This window comes from Mustela nigripes, chromosome 7 (assembly GCF_022355385.1).
Source record: "Mustela nigripes isolate SB6536 chromosome 7, MUSNIG.SB6536, whole genome shotgun sequence".
Lineage (NCBI taxonomy): Eukaryota > Metazoa > Chordata > Mammalia > Carnivora > Mustelidae > Mustela > Mustela nigripes.
The window spans coordinates 26,414,539-26,432,398 of record NC_081563.1 but is presented as its reverse complement, the minus strand read 5'-3'; the positions used below and the strand labels follow the sequence as shown (position 1 = coordinate 26,432,398).

General features: G+C 37.0%; 1 protein-coding gene across 3 annotated transcripts in view; it reads right to left on the bottom strand.

Moving 5' to 3' along the window:
- The window catches only part of HEATR5B (HEAT repeat containing 5B), a 105,353-nt gene that overhangs the window by 87,248 nt on the left and 245 nt on the right, over positions 1–17,860 (bottom strand). For 2 of the 3 annotated variants that reach the window (XM_059405416.1, XM_059405418.1), the window contains exons 2-8: positions 16,911–17,058; positions 13,677–13,888; positions 10,780–10,888; positions 8,928–9,077; positions 5,340–5,511; positions 3,669–3,826; positions 2,949–3,198 (exon numbers count right to left, since the gene is read on the bottom strand). In XM_059405416.1, the coding sequence (XP_059261399.1) occupies positions 2,949–3,198; positions 3,669–3,826; positions 5,340–5,511; positions 8,928–9,077; positions 10,780–10,888; positions 13,677–13,888; positions 16,911–17,036 (1,177 nt within the window). In that variant the 5' untranslated portion in view covers positions 17,037–17,058. Of the gene's footprint in view, positions 1–2,948; positions 3,199–3,668; positions 3,827–5,339; positions 5,512–8,927; positions 9,078–10,779; positions 10,889–13,676; positions 13,889–16,910; positions 17,059–17,329; positions 17,410–17,860 lie in introns of all 3 variants that reach the window. The other variant, XM_059405417.1, reaches the window with a different exon arrangement.

The following is a 17,860-nucleotide window of genomic DNA, read 5'->3' as shown; positions in this document are numbered from 1 at the left end:
TTTTGATTTATACAGTTGACATTTTTATACCAATATTTCCACCAATTGATGCCTGGGTATTAAAAACTCTGACTGTAATTACTTCTTAGCAGAACACCTGTGTAACTAAACACTGAAGTGACTTAAAACACTGTCCAATGACATCACGAAAGTACTGAAATACACACTGAGGGATTTTGCCTGCCTCCAGGAATACACCTGACTTCAGCAAGCAGCAGCAAACCACAGTGTGTATAAAAGCACTGGCTCCCCGGAAAGGCACCTGGGTTCCAATCCCAACTCCACCAGTCATGTCAGCTACGTGACACTGGGCAAGCCACCCCAAGAGTCTCAATTTCTCTATCCACTCAGGGGGTTAAGGGACTATCTCAAAGAGTACTGTGGTGATTAAAAAGTCAATTCACATGAAGAATAGAGCACAATGTTGCCCACAATACACACGCATCAATCTCAGCGGCCATTATTGTTACATTATTATTGTCGCTACCTCAAGTGCTGCAATATATTAATAGCAACACTGTTGAATTACTGACCAGAAAGCAGATCTAAAAGGATACTAGCTTTAGAATTTCTTACTGAGATGTTTCTCAAAGTTCCTGTTAGCTTTGCTGCCCCCTTCCCTGACCTTTCAATAGAACAGAAATGTATTTAACATGAGACAACTGAAGATTCCTTGTCAAGTTACTAATTGAGAATATATTCTGGCCCATAAATCCCAGATGGATATTTAATTCTGCTTTTAAGATTTTTAAAAAATCAAATGGCTAATCTATGACCTAAGATTAATTAACCCTTATAATATAGTAAAACTTCCTTACCTTTTTTGCATTCATTGTGTATTAATAGACTAAAATGAAATCAAAGAGGGGGACACACCATAAGATACTCTTTTTTTTTTTTTTAAAGATTTTATTTATTTGACAGAGAGAGAGACAGTGAGAAAGGGAACAAGTTGGGGGGCGGGGGGGTGGGAAAGGGAGAAACAGGCTTCCTGCTGAGCAGGGAGCCAATGTGAGGCTCAATCCCAGGACTCTGGGATCATGATCTGAGCCGAAGGAAGCCACTTAACCAACTGAGCCACCCAGGTGCTCCGAGACTTTTACTATAGAGAACAAATGAAGGGTTGCTGGGGGGTGGGTTGGGTTGGGAGGATTGGGTAACTGGGTGATGGGCATTAAGGAGGGCACTTGATCTAATGAGCACTCGATGTTATATACGACTGATGAATCACTAAACAATACCTCTGAAACTAATAATATACTATGTGTTAATTGAATTTAAATTTAAAAATATATAATACATACTAACAGAATACAATAATATATTACAGATTGTAATTTTCATTATGGACCTCTTGATTTTTAGCTATTTCTGGACTTGGAAATGCATGAACTCCATCTTTTGACTGCTAAACCACACCTCCTTGACCAGGTACTCTCTATATCTGGTTTACTATTTTATTCCCACAGTCTGGCACAGTGTCTCTGGCACTTCAACATTTCTTTAACACATCACTGTACAAATACATTTCAAGTTGTGAACCTAGGAGAGATTACTATTTTAATGTAACTAAAGAACAGTACCTCATTAACTTAAACACCCTTTAATTCACAATTCTTAACTTCCAGTTAGCCGTATGCATTTAAAAATGTTGGGCTTGTGGCACCTGGGTGGCTCAGTTGGTTAGGCAGCCAACTCTTAAATTCAGCTCACGTCAAGATCTCAGGGTCACCGCAATGGTCTCTGCACTTACACCAGAGTCTGCTTGTCTTTCTCCCTCTCTTCTTCCTCCCGCATGTGCATTCTCTCTCTCTCTCTCAAATAAACAAATAAAAAATCTTTAAAAAAAAAAATGGTTTGCTTGACATGGATGGAACTAGAGTATATTATGCTAAATGAAATAAGTCAGTCAGAGAAAGACAAATACCATATGACCTCACTCACATGTGGAATTTAAGAAAAAAAGCCACAGAAACATATGGGAAGGAGAAAGGGAAAAAGTAGAGAGGGAAATAAATCATTAGAGACTTTTAATGATACAGAACAAACTGAGGGGTGAGGAGGGATGGTGGATGGGAGATGGGCTAGAGGGGTGATGGGTATTAGGGAGGGCACTTGTGACGAGCACTAGGTGTTGTATGTAAGTGACGAACCATTGAATTCTACTCTGGATCCCACAGTCCTGAGATTATGACCTGGATCATAGTCAAGAGTCGGATGCTTAATCAACTGAGCCACTCAGGCATCCCATTAAATTCTTATTTCTAAAACCCACTATTAGGCAATATAATTTGCCTGATTAAAATGGTTAAGAAAACTGAACTGTCCTATGGAATGTATATTTTACCTTGTTCAGTTCCCTAATTGTAATGCAAGCTCCATGAAAGCAGGAACGTTTATTTCACTTGTTATTCAAACCCTGAATTACTGCTTTGCAATCTCAGATGCTCAGTAACTACTTGTTAAATTGAAATATTTATAAAATGGATATTCCTTTTAATTACAAATTAATTGAGGTTTCACAGGATATCCTCTAGTGGGCTAATAACCACCTGCAATTGTTCCTGTCTAAGTCTTCTTATTAAGCCTATTAACAAAAGGAAACAAACACGTGTTTATAAAACAAAAGGCCCAAGTAGAAAACTAAAATAGGTTGTTCCTTAAGGATAGGAAAGCAATATGCTGTTGCATACCAGGAGAGCTAGAACATCAGTACAGAATTCAGCTAGAACACCAAACAATTCAAACGTGCTACTCAAATCTTTAAAAATTCTATTTCACTGTAATTATGTTGTTTTAATAACAAATAAGCATACTCAATAAAAGTGACTAGTAAAATGCAGTCCAGAAAATGCCATGAATTAATAGTCAGATCCATTAGTATTTATTAAGAATAATAATATAAAGCTAAATGACTAAGGAAATCAGCAACACACATCAATTCTTACCTACTGCTTTCATTTGTTTTCCAATAGCTTGGCATATTTCTTTGGCAGCTGCAATCTGGGCTTTTTCACCTAGCAGACTGCCCACAGTAGCTCTTAGGATAAAGGAGACACATCGCCTTGAGTACACAGCTTCTACATGTGTTTGCGTTGCCCGAGGATGGGACACCAGATCAAGTACATGGGACAAGAATGTAGCAAAGCTACGCTCCAACCACTGACCACCCAATGTAGTCACAAAAACAACGTACGCCTATAAATAGAGATATAATTTCAGATAAATTATATAAAAGAATTGAGATTACACCAAGTCAGGATTAGTTTCATAATTATATTGGTGATTACTCATTAATGATAAGTCCAATTGAAATATTAACAAATAAGGGTCACTGGAGAACAGTAAATCTAAATTTCTCAAGCTATTTGAATACTGAATTTAAAACTGAATTATTTTACATCTCATTTTCTGCCAAGTAAAATTTGGGAAAATGTTGTTGGATACTTACATAAATATAGCAGACACAGGCTTATTTACACATCATTAAGAATCTATCTTTCCATATAAGTGTGTAATTTGGAATTTGAATGTAATTCATTCATTTGGTAAAATAAACACTTTGGAAAAACACCAGACAATATTAAAAATCTGTGTGTACTAAGAGTCTTCCATGAGATTTCACCAGCAATGTGAACAGAATTCTTTCATAAGTATGCATTACAAACCTGTGTAACTCCAACTCTTACTTCACGATTAACAGACCCTCCGACTTTTAACATCTCTCCACCACTCTTTAAAAAACCTGATCCTCCACGTAGAAATCCTGTGGCCATGAGTTCTAAGACTTCATCAAATGTCGCTCGCTTCACGTTCTGGCGCATTACTTTCAGGAAGAACAGTAAATTCATAAGCAATATATATTGCTACTAGATAACATTTTCTAATAACTCTAGCTTAAAATTCAAGTAATTATTTCTAAGGATCCTTAAACTACTACAAAGATAGGGTCCTTTCATTTTCTTATAGTCTTTAAATTTATAATGCACTTGTAAAAATAAATTCAATTTTGAAGCAAAAAAAAATTAGGAAAAATGGAAGAAGCTAAAAATTAAAATCAATTCATTAAATCTATGCCAAACACCATCTAATAATGTTAACCTTGACATATGTAACACAACAAGGACAAAGTACATCCACAGCAGATACTAAGTGACTCACAGCCCTCATTCTCAACAGAGTAGATGCAAAGAAACTTTGTCAAGTTCACGCTCTCTAGACAACAGTTAGCAACAGATTAAAATGTCATTGGACTGAAGCTGAAATGACATTCCCTTGTGCAGAAAATGTTTTATAAAGTCTTTCACATATAGGTGCAAACATAATCCTCACAAGATATCTGTAGGAGAGGTATCAAGCTCATGATTAAGTATGTAGAGATCAGAATTTGGCTGCCTGGGTTTGAATTTCAGCTCTGACGCTTATAGAACACTTAAGAGAACACAAATTACACAATCTCATAAGCCTCAATTTCCTTGTTTATAAAGTGGGAATAGTAATAGTATTCATAATTCATAGGGCTTTTGTGAGGACTAAATAAAACAGCTCAGTTATATGCTGAATTCAGTGCCTGGCACATAGCACTTAATAAATGTTACCTCTTATCATCATCATCTAATTGCACAGACTGAAATAATTATCATTAAAGATAAAGAGACTAAAGCTCAAAGGGCTTCACAGCTAATTAACATAAGAGCTAGGACTTGAATCTATTACTTCTGATTCTCCTGCTACACAGAGCTAGAGTAGGGGTGGGGACAGTAGCAGACGTGGCTGGGCTCCCTTACGGTCCACTTACAACCCTCACTGAGGCATCTCTATGGAACTATGAGACACAGCAGAAGCCACATGACAAATGTCTCTGATTCTGCTTACAGTAATGGCCAAAAAGAAAAGAAAAATAATACTGTTCTATAAAAAGGGATCTACTCATCAGAGATTGAAAGTCATATGAAGTGCCAGATTCCAGTCCCTTGAAGATTATAGAAAACCATTATGTAAATTTGCTTGTTTATATATTCAGTATACTTGATATATATCATCTTGTATATTATAACCATAAAAAAATGTCTTGTATTGCATGGAGCACTGGGTGTGATGCATAAACAATGAATTTTGGAACACTGAAAAAAATTAAATTAAATTTAGTTTAAAAAAATGTCTTGTCTATATCAAGGAAAATGCCATTTGGGTAGTTCCATTCCCCGAAAAGGTAGACAAAGACACTTAACAATTTAAATCTTTCAAGTGACTTACCTATAACAAATAGCTTATTTAGATAGATTTCATATACCTTCAAATACCTGTTACAGACTACATCAGGGATTGGTAAATGATACCTGTTGCTTGTTTTGGCATCAACGCTGTAGCCATGACTGTTCCTAAGAGTTTAGACACTGCCACTCGAACCCCATAATTTGAATTTTCCAAAGCCTTAAAGCAGTGAGTGGCAATATTTTCTAATTCAGCAGTCCACATGAACACAGCTTCATTCTGTAGTTCTAGTAGACACTGAAATTTAAAAAATAAATATATAAATACATCCTGGAACTTCCACTTCCAGAGATATAACAACAAGAATCAGATTTACTGTCTCCTGAAATAACCAAAAAATTAAAATACATGAAACAACAGTTTTCAAGACACTGGACATCAATGAAGGATAGAAATCCTTAGGAGATGGAAACAAACTGAACTCTGTAATTGTCCCAGCTTATGGCCTCTAGAGAGTTTTCAGTACTTAGGAGAAGACACTTAACACTGAACTTCTGTACTAGAAAGAAGAAAGGTCTCAAATCAATAACCTCAGCTTTTACCTTAAGAAACTGATGATGTAGAGCAAATTTAGCACAAAGAAATCAGGGGAGAAAAGAGAATAATAAAGATAACAGAGCTGAAATAGAGAACTGAGGAAGAACATAAATAAAACCCAAAGCTGCTTCTTTGAGATGACCAATAAATATGATAAATCTCTAGCCAGACAGATAAAGGAAAAAGATACCAATTACTAAAATTAGGAATAAGAGAGGTCACATTACTACAGATTCAATATATATTAAAAGGACAAAGAGAATATCATAAACAATTTTATGCCAATAAATTTGAAAAATGAAATAGACAACTCACTAAAGAAGAAAGATAACCTAAATAGCCCAGCATTGATTTTTAAAATTGAATTTGTAGGGACAGCTAGGTGGCTCAGTTGGTTAAGCATCCAACTGAGGTCATGACCTTGGAAGGGGAGGTCCTGGGATGCAGCCCCCATGAACAGCTCCTCATTCAGCAGGGAGTCTGCCTGAGATTTTCTCCCTCTACCCCTACCCTCTACACTCACTCATGTGAGTGCTCTCTCTCTCTCAAATAAATAAATAAATCTTAAAATTGAATTTGTACACAAATAAAACTGGGGAAAACTAAACAAGATCAATGGACTATGGCAATGTCAACACTATTATACTAGTTGTAATACTGTATTATACTTTTGCAAGATATTACCTTTGGGAAGAACTGGGTAAAAGTTTATAAAGACATCTCTATATTATTTCTCATAATTCATGCAAATCTACAATTATCTTTAAGAAATTTAACTGGAAAATAGCAACAACAAAAACAACATAAGAAATCAAATATTAAAACAAAAGACAATTAACAAAATCCAATATCCATTCCTGATAAAACCTCTTAGCAACCTAGGAGTATAAAGGTGCTTCCTCAACTTGATAAAAGTCTTTAAAAAAACCAATACTTAACACTAAATGGCAAAGAACTGAATGCCTCCTCCTTAAGGATCTGGAGTAAGACAAGGATGTTTGCTCTCATGTTTTTAATTCAACATTGCATTGAAGGATTTAGCCACGGCAAAAGGTATCCATATTGGAAAAGAAGTAAAACTGTCTTTATTCTTAGACAACAAGATTGTTTATGTAGAACATCTGATAGAATCTATTAAAAGAGCTGACAGAACTTGTAAGCCATTTATCAACATCAGCATATACAACATCAATATACAAAAATCAATCGGATTTCTGTGTTAGCAATGAACAATTAGAAATTAAAATCTTAAAAATCAATGCCACTTAATATAGCACTGAAAAATATTAAATACTTAGGAATAAATCTGACAAAAGATGTCTAAGACCTATAAATCGAAACCACAAAATGTTGCTAAGAGAAAATAAAGAAGACCTGAATAAATGGCAAGATAGAACATGTTCAAAGATTAGAAGATTTAGTATTGTTAAGATATCAACTCTTCCCGGGGCGCCTGAGTGGCTCAGTGGTTTAAGCCTCTGCCTTCGGCTTGGGTCATGATCTCAGGGTTCTGGGATCAAGACCCACATCGGGCTCTCTGCTCAGCAGGGAGCCTGCTTCCCCCTCTCTCTCTGCCAGCCTTCTGCCTACTTGTGATCTCTCTCTGTCTATTAAAAAAAAAAAAAAAGATATCAACTCTTCCCAAATTGATCTACTGATTCATTGTAAAATACCAGCATGAATCAGAATCCCAGCATGCTAATTTTCTAGAAATTTCTAAGTTAATTCTAAAATTCATATGGAAATGCAAAGAGCCTAGAATATATTACTTTGAAAGGAACAAAGTTAGAAAGTTAACACTTCCTGGTTTCAAGACTTATTATGAAGGTACAGTAATTAAAACAGTGTTACGGACATCAAATGTTATGGACATGGCACATAACAGAGTCCAAATATAGACCCATACACATATGGACAACCAACTTTCAACAAAGGTGCAAAAGCAATTTATGTGAAGAAAAGACAGTGTTTCCAAAGTGGTACTAGAAAAAGTGAATATACATGTGCAAAAAAAAAAAACCAAAAAAACCTTTAATTCATACCTTGTACCATATTTAAAAATTAACTCAAAATGGATCATATATCTCAGTATAAAACTATGAAACTTCCAGAAGGAAACATAAGAGAAACCTTCAGTTAGGGAAAATTTTCTTAGATACAATACAAGCAGCACAGTCTATATAAAAAAAATTGGTAAATTGGACTTTGACAAAATTCAAAACTTCCCTTTTTTTCCTTAGAAAGGCACTATTTAGAGAATGAAAAGATAGGCCACAGTGGAGAAAAAGTATTTGCAAATCGTCTATCTGATAAAGAGATACATAAAAACTCTATATAGTACTATCAAAACTCAGTAATAACAAAACGAACAACTCAATAAAATAACAGGCAAAAGATTTGAATAGATTTTTCATCTAAGAAGATATGGATGGCAATAAGCATGTGAAAATATGCTCATCATTGGTCATTAGGGAAATATAAACTAAACACACAATGAGATATGGGTACATATCTATGAGAATGGCCAACATGAGTAAGACAGACAATACCAAATGAGGATCTGGAGGAATTAGAAACCTCATACATTGCTGGTGGAAATGTAAAGTGATACAAGTACTTTGGAAAACAGTTTGGCAATTTTTAAAAAAAGTTAAACAATGAATCTATCGTACAATCCAGTTATTCCATTCCTAGGTATTTACCCAGGTAGAATAATACATACGTTCACACAAAAACTTGTATACAGATGTTCATAGCTTTTTTCCCAATAGCCTATGCTGGAAGCAATTCAAATGTCCTTAACAGGTGAAGGAACAAACTAATTGTGGTACACCCACACAATGACATACTACTACTCAGCAAAGAAAAGAAATGAACTAGCAACACATATAACAATATAGATGAGTCTCAAGGTTAATATGCTGAGTAAAAGAAACCAGACCAAAGAAAGAGGGCCCATACCACATGATTCCATTTGTATATAATTGTACAAACTGAATATAATCCATAGGAACAAAAAGTATGCTATCACGTTTTAAAACTTTAAAAGAAAAAAAAGTCATTGTTTAAGAGGAAGCCAGAAAAGGAATAGCTTTATAAATCAGACAAGTACTAACCTTGGCAACTGCACATCGAACAGCCATCGACCTGTCAGTCAAGAGGGACCTGGCATTCTTGTAAATATCACGATGAGAGGAAGCTGCTGCACCTCCCAGTCCATTCAGAACTTTCTGTAGGCTCATTAAGATTTCACTTCGCCCTTGAGACTAGACATGAACATAAATCAAAACTAAAAACTATGTTGTAAAACAAGTTCCATGTTTAAAGAACATACCAAAACACAAAAGTTTTCTGGGCTTCATGGTTTTGTAGTCTTATCTTTACACTGTAAACAGTAAGTAATGAAAAACAAAATAAAGTAAAATAAAATAAAGTAGCCTAGAAAGTACCTGAAAGGTAAGAATAATTATTAACTTCAATTAAATAATATCTTGCTGAGAAATATGGTTACCACAAGAAAACATATTCTAATGTTCCCACAACATAAAGTACAACTTAATGAGAACATGGAAACAATTTCAAAAACTTCAATATCAATATCTCAAGGGTCCAAACTTTCAGAATGTGAATGGGTAAGCCAAAAGTAGTTAAGTAGTAATATAAACCATCTAAAAGAAGAACCATCCAACACATTTAAAAAACCGGTTACATAGATATAGTAAGCTTTCATCTTATAACTATTTCAAATTTGTTTTCATACTCTTACAGTACTTGGTTCATATTTCTTGGAGTACACTCATTCAAACACAGATCTCTTCCACTAGACTGAAAGCTTTTAAGAGGTCAGGGACCATGTCTTGCTCGTCTTTATATGCTTACTAGCTGACAATATGTCCTCAATCACTGTTTTATAATAAATAACTAGGCAAGTAGTACCCAGAAGAAATGCTGTCCAAGAAATTTTCAGCCTTCTGAGATGGAGGAATTGAACTGTGAGAATCCAGGGCTTGGTCTAGTTTTAGTAACACCAAGTTGATAAGGAACCTTCAAAAGTAACATCAAATTGACATGACAAAACACAACTATTTTTACTCAGTATTAGCTGCTGTGGATTGAAGTGTCCTCCAAGAAGATTCGTTCAGGTCTTAAGCCCCATTACCTGTGAATGCGACTTTATTTGGAAATAAGAAATTAAATAAAGAAAAGGTCATACTCGATTCAGGTGGGCCCTAATTCAATCACTGGTATCCTTACAAGATGAGAAGAATATGGAGGCAGACTACAGATGCACAGGGAAAACACCGTGTAACAATAGAGGCAGAAATTAGAAGTGCATCTAGAAATCAAGGAATACTAAGGAACACCAAGGATTGCCAGCAACCACCAGCAGTGAAGAAAGCCAGGAAGGATTTTTCCAGGAGTCTTCAGAAGCATGGCCCTACCAACACCCTAATTTGGGATTTTTGCTTCCAGAATTGTTAGAAAACAAATTTCTGTTACTGTGGTCATTTATGGCCTAGGCAACTCTAGGAACCTAATACATTAGCTATGGCACAAAAATAAAACAGCAGTGCAAAAATATCCATAGGGCTAAATAAGAAACAATAGCTAAACCTATTTTTGCCAAGGAAAAGCATTCTTTCCCTTCTCACTGAAATATACGGTAATATACATTAAAGAAGGGACAGGTAAACTCTTTTACAAGTATTAATCTTGATTTTATTAACATATAATGTATTATTTGCTTCAGGGGTACAGGTCTGTGAATCATCAGTCTCACACAATTCACAGCACTCAACACAGCACATACCCTCTCCAATGTTCATAACCCAGCCACTCTGTGCAAGTAATAATCTTAAATTACCTTCTTACTAAGCAGTATGAGTACCACAGTGACAGAAAAAAAATACTGACATCTAACTCCTGCCACAAGCAAAACATTTAAATAATATTTGTTATAAAACTTACCTCTGCACTTTTTAGAGATTTCAGAAGATTATTCACTGTCTCTGGAAAAGCACTTCCTAACATTCTCCCCATTTTTTCATAAAATGCTCCAACACAAGCCACTGCAGCCCTATAAGAAGTGATGTTTGCACCCGTCATTGTTCAGATTAATAATACAATTTCACAATACCTTTTTGATTTTCAAAAATCAATTTGTATTGGTGGAGGATGCTTTCAGCTACAAATCCTTAATTCTCAACTTTCAAAAATACCTTGTTTATCTATTCTTTATAATTCCAACAACTATGGTTAATCAAACTGTATTCTTGTTAGAAATATAAGAGAATAAATATATATTCACATATTAAATCATACCTTTCCTTTGGAAAGAAACCCAAGTATTCCTTTCACGAAGACTTCCGAAATTATGTCAATCTACAATGATTCCTCCTCTTCTCTCATTACATATAAAGTTTAAAGTTAACCACTCATTTTGATAAAAATTAATCTAATTACTGTGTTCTAACTTGACTATTTAAATGTGTATATCTTGGGGGGCCTGGCTGGCTCAGTCCGTAGAGCATGTGACTCTTGATCCCCTCAGGGTCATGAGTTCAAGCCCCAACATTGGGCATAGAGTCTACTTAAAAAATAAATATAAATAAATATAAGTAATGTTATATCTTATCCTACCAGTGGAAATGTAAAATCTGGAAACAGGGAATCTATCTTACACATTTTTTTATTGCACACAGTTCCTGCCTCTTAATATATAAATAATAGTAAAAATTACTCTTAAAATTTATTTTTATGGCTTTCATGGAACATTTGGCTACACAGAAGAAGAAATGTAACAAAAGCCCATCTCTTCAGGACAGAGGAAACCACTCCATCATCAGTTCTATGAATAGCAGAGAAGTGAGTAGCTGTGAGTTTAGTGTACAGGCAGGAGTACAGGACAGAAGTAAAGAGTGTCATCCTAGAAGTCTGGCAGATCTGCGACTAAGTCCTAGAACCTGCCACCTAATAATAGCTACGTATCCTGAGCAAGTTTACTGAGGCAGAGATATTAAATACATATACCTCACTATCACATATGTAATAAATAGGAGAATCAGGGAAACCTTCACCTGGTTGACCCTAAATCCTATGCTTCTTTCAGTATTCTCCAGGCTGCTAACAAAACTAAAAAGGACCAAGGTCACATGCCAGAATATTTAGAGAATTCCTAAACAAAACCCATGAATCCACTGGAAATACATATGAATAATAAGGAATATATAGTAAATTCTACTTAAGCAGAACGAGAAGGTAATGTGTGGATTTGCTAAGTGGTGGAGAACTAAACCATCAAAGTATTAACATAGCTTCAAATTCCAAAATAAACTGGAAAACACTAGGACTCTCTAACCTCTTCTAAAACTTCTGAGATCTACATCTATTCAAAACAACACAAAATCTAATCACAACATACCTGTACAGTTGAGAAAAGACCTAAAATTCAGTGTCCAGGGTCAGAATAATCTCCCCGTTTTCTCTCTAAGCTATTTCACTGGTCCAGGCCCCTTGCATGGCATTCTAGAGATGTGTCCTTGGCCATCCTCTAGTCCCCAAAAGGAACCTTCCTAGGTAACTTTATGTATACCACAGGGTTCCTAATCTCTGCTCCACTTGCCAAAACTACATTCTCAATTCAGAGCTCTGAAATCTGGACCACAACTTCAAACTACCTACTACACACTGTCCCTTGGGTGTTCCCTCCTCTACTGCAAATCAGTGAACCCAGAACTGAACTTCTCATGTTCCCCTCATGACTTGTTTCTTCCATTTTGCATCTTTCTGAAAAGAACTGTAAGTAAAGTATAAAGAACCTACTTTTGCTCCCAATGAGAAGTTTCCTTCACCTAGAAAACAGGTTGGCCAACTACAGCCTGTAGGCCGAATCTGGCCCATCATCCAGCCTGGCACCTGTTTTTGCAAATAAAGTTTAGCTGGAACACAGCTCTTTTATTTACACACAGTCTATGGCAGAGGTGAACAGTTGTCACAGAGATGGACAGTCCACAAAGCCAAAAAGTTACTACCTGGCACATTTTCATAAAGTCTGTCAATCCCTGGCCTAACACATCCATCTTCCCATCTAACCACTTACTTGACTAACCACCATGTGTTGTTCCCTGTTGTTGATCTTCGGCTGATACCTCTTTGGGAAGCCTCCTTGACACTGTTCTCCCCTTAGGCCACAGATGAGTTATTTTCCCCTTGACGATACTCCTCACTAGGAATACTAGGTTTATCAGTAGTACAACTGCTGGTTTTCTTATTTGACCCTCTCATAGGATGCACCCTATAGCCATTAACCTGAAGGCTTACTCTGGAAATGTCTATCCATGACCCAAGCCACAAGTATGAGCCAGGAGTTGGGAAGGCCTTAATCTAAGGTCAGTAAACTTGCAAGCAAAAGGTCTCTGCCTCAGCTACTCAATTCTGCCACTAGAGCATGATAGCAGCTACCACCTAAATGAATGGGCATGTCTGTATTCCAATTAAACTTTATTTACCAAATAAGCGGCAGCCTGAATTTGGCCTACTGGCTAGTTTGCTGCGTCCTGCCTCAATCCCATCATCTAGAAATGCTTTACTTTTCTTTCTATCCCAGCCAAGAATATTCTCTCCATCCAAATTTACTAAAAGACCTCTGTGCAAATTGCTGACATCATACCAATTCTGTCGTTTCTAAAAGTCCCAAGCATGATGAAACAGCTTGAAAAAGAACCCCTTCCCCAGACCTACTTAGATCTTTCATTGTCAAGCAACACACCGCAGGTTCCACTCACCTGGGCATCTTTATGGTCAGTGGTCCCTTATTAAGATAAGTTATTCTTAAAAAAAACCAAAACGTCACAGTAAGTACTTACAGTTTTGTTGGTAAGTAGGCTGCAGTGTCATCTTTATTTCTGATAATGTCATTACATTTATCAAGCGTTTGAAAAACCGTAAAAGTATCCCCAATGCTATAAAGAGCTGCAAGATTTTTAGCCAACAGTTTTCGTGTAGGTGGTCCAGGCGAACTACTTATTAATCCAGTTAATTGTTCAACAAGTTTTTTCTGTTTTTCCTTTACATCAGTCTGTTACAAAACATAAAGAATATTATCAGTTTTTTCTTATATATGCCTTTGTTACCTTTTAATAAAAATAAAAAAATACTGAACAGTTAAAATCTAGATTACATTAGGCATAAAACCATACATGACAATTTTCAAGATAAGGAACACTTTGGCAAGAGATGAACCATTCTTGGGATGCCTGGGTGGCTCAATCTGTTAAGCATCTGCCTTCGGCTCATATCATAATCCAAGGGTCCTGGGATCAAGTCCTGCATCGGGCTCCTTGCTCAGCAAGGAACCTGCTTCTCCCTCTGCCTGTGCCTGCCACTCTGCCTGCTTGTGCTGTCTCTCTCTCTGACAAATAAATAAATAAAATCTTAAAAAAAAAAATAAAGAAATGAACCATTCTTTCCTAGATTAAGTATTATCCTTCATTCCCCTCCAATGCCAAAAAGGTAGCTACCAATTAAAGTGACTACTCTAGATCCAAAAAGTTTCCACACCAACTTACTAAGAAACCAACAAAGGATGTAAAATACTGGGCATGTGGACAACTGAAGTCTTAGAACCTAGCAATGCTGCCCTGTAAAAGCAAAGTCAGTAGTTCATAAATTATAGGTCATTGAAGGAAACTGAAAGAAACTTCAAGAGCCGTAGACAGCACAAAAAGAAAAATTCAGATACACCATAATCAATACTGAGAGTTCACTCATTCATTCAAGAAATGCCAGTTGTGCACTTATTAGATGCCATGCGCTATTTTCTAGGCACTGGGATGGAACAGCCAACACAACAAAGTCTCTGCTCTTGTGAACTTACAGTCTAGTGGGGAAAGACAGAGTTTACCAAAGATACAAATGAATAGTGTAAGGTCTGTTTTGTACAGATTAGTAAGAAAAGCCCTCCCTGAAAAGAACTGAAGGTGTGAGCTATGCATATATCTGCGAGAAAAACATTCCAGGCAAAGGGAACAAGGGCAAAGGCCCTGAGGTGGAAGCATGTTTAGTTGAGAACAGCAAGATGGCCAGTTTGGCTGGAGCATTGTCAGAGAGAGGAAGTAGTGGATCTAGATTAAGTTGGAAGGGTAGAAGGGACCAAACTGTATAGCGAGCGCCTTACACACCACTGTAAGAATTTTCTATGTCATTCTAAGCAGGAACTTGAAGCACAAGAGGAATGCGATCAGAACGTTTTAACAGGCACATTCTGAATACTGAGCAAAGAATACTCTCCAAGGTATATGGCTGGAATATGGTGAGCACTTAGGAAGTTCCCAGATGAGACATCTGGGAACAATGGCAGTGATGACCAATAACTGAATTCTGGACATACTGGGTGGATAGAACCAATGGACTTGCTGATGTGCATGATGTGAAGTTTGAGAAGAAGAGAGAAGTCAAGAATGACTCTAAGGTTTATGACCTGAGCAACAAGAAGGAAGAAATGGTCGTTTCCTGAGAAGATGAGCACTAGGGAAGGGACAGGTTTAGGATGGGGAAATCAAGAATTTGGCTTTGAGTATCTTAATTTTGAGATGCTGTTTAAGAAAGAGGTAGTTGGGTATATGGGAGTTATTATTGTATAGATGGCAGTAAAAATCACGAGATTATGATATCATTGAAGGAATAAATACCTACAAATACTTTTGTATTTTCCAACTGCACAACAAAACAAAAAATAGAGTAAGTGTTTCAAGGTAGAGGATCAACTATATCAAACGCTGCTGATGGTCAACTAGGACAGAACACTGACCACTGGCTGGAAGAATCTGAGATCACTGATGACTAACCAAGATCATTTCAGTGAAATGTAGGCAACAAATTCTCACTTAGAAGGAGTTTAAGAGAAAAGAGAAACTTTGAGCTAAGAACTGTAAATGAATCTATGCATTAAATTTGTCTCTCCAGAAATACTACTAAAATGATACTAAAGGGCAACCTGCCCCCACCCCCCAAAGAGCCCAAATCTACAAGAGCAAAGAAAATGGTAAAATAATCAACAGAAAATATAGAGGCCAGGTATCTCAAATAGGGAAAGCTGAGAAGAGACCCAACTTACATCACAGAATCCCATAAAGCTCATGTTTGTTTTGTTGTTGTTCAAAGCTCTAGGCACTTTTGGAGGAAAGACTGAAGTTGCGCCTAGAGCTAGAGGAAATGGTTGAGAGTCTAGATGCTGTAAGACTCTCTTGCATCTCTCCTCCACTCCAGACTTAGAGAGCTCAGCACAGCTGTGAGCTGGGAAAACTGCACTGAAGACAGGGGGATTAAATGGAAGTTTACATACTGGACGTTGAAGCTCCTAGCCATCCCGAATTCCTAGAATCTAGGCAGCTGCTGACACACTATAGGACACTAGAGTAGAAATGTCCATTCCAGGGAATGAGTAGCTACGAGAAACCTATGATACCAATGTCAGGAGTTCCTCAAACAATAGGACTAGCTACAGTGAAGCACAGTTAATGAACTTCATCCTGCCCAGGGAACTTACTACTCACTCTTAACCCACTGAGCCACCCAGGCACCCCCTACTCACTCTTAAATTTGAACAGATGCCAAACATCATCAGGTATTTGAGGAAAGCATCTAATATTAAAGACAGAAAATAAAATGTACACACAAGGAAAAGCAACTAGGATAAAAGAGATTGTGTAGGCAGAAGAAAACAGAAAGGGTAAAAAAACCAATTATAATTCCTCAGAGAGATAAGTGAAGATACTGGGATTGCTAGGCAGCACTTTAGGACCACTTGAAGTTGGAGATAAATGAATATAAAATGACAGCAGTCATATCATATTTTTCTCCAGTCACAATCAGTTGTCCAGGCAGATACATGAAGTAGGCAAAAGTTAAAATGAGATTCAGGTCTTGCAACAAGACAGAAAAAGGACAGACAACAATTCCTATTCCAGTGCTATATTCTCAATTCCATAAGTGACCTCACAACCTTCCCAAAACATAATGTTTGTTTTATCACAAATCATGAACATATAATATGCTTCGTTATGTAAACCCGGCTGGAAAAGAAAAAAAAAAAACCATACCTTGTTGGCAGCAACCAAGACTTTATCAAGAAATCGCAACCATTCAAAGATAAAAACTGGTCTCTTTGCCTCAGTGATTTGAGCCAAAGCTTCTTCATTTAGCAATAAACTGTGGGCTAGCTCCATTACTGAAGTTTAAAAGTCACACCTAAATAAATTTAAAAATACTTGTTAGGATTTTTTAATGTTAAAAGTCAAGTTTAATGAATGTAACCACTTAAAAAATGAAAAGTAGGGCTTTACTTTTCACTTCATTTGGGGGAAATTTACACAATTTCTTTGAGATTAAACCCAAAAACCGAATTCTAAAGGACCAGCGTAAAACGAAAACAAACATAAATGAAAGTCATGCGTGGTGAGGAAGAATGAACAAAGGAATAAACGGAAAGTTAAAATAAATTTTGTAAATAGCAGGGCACCTGGCTGGCTGAGTCAGTAGAGCCTGCGACTCTTGAACTTGGAATTGTGGGTTCGAGTCCCTCGTTCGGCATAGAGATTACTTAAAATATAAAATATATAAATACATATGGCAAATAAGGCATTATCCCAGAAGAAAAATGCGTAGCAAAATGCATGTCATTAACTTATTCCATAAATGGTAAAACTTCGGCAAGATCAAACACCAGCTGGGCCTGACAATCCATCCTCCTCTTTTCCAGCCCACTGCTCGGTGCACAGCACCCTTACCCTCCCCTGGCCCAGGAGGACGTCAAAACTCCCAGCATAAAGATGTCAAACTGGAGGTCTCCAAAAGCCTTCCTATTGGGATGGGGTGACGGAGCCACATCCCCGTGGCAACCCCGGGCGCTGCGCGAAATGCAGCCCGCAGAGGCTGTGCGCGCTGCAGGTCCGGGTTAACCCGGCTACTCGGAGGACCCCCGTAGCTCAGTCCCGGGCCTAGGGGAAATGCAAGAGCCCGCCGCGGGCCTCAACAGGGCCATTCGGGCTGT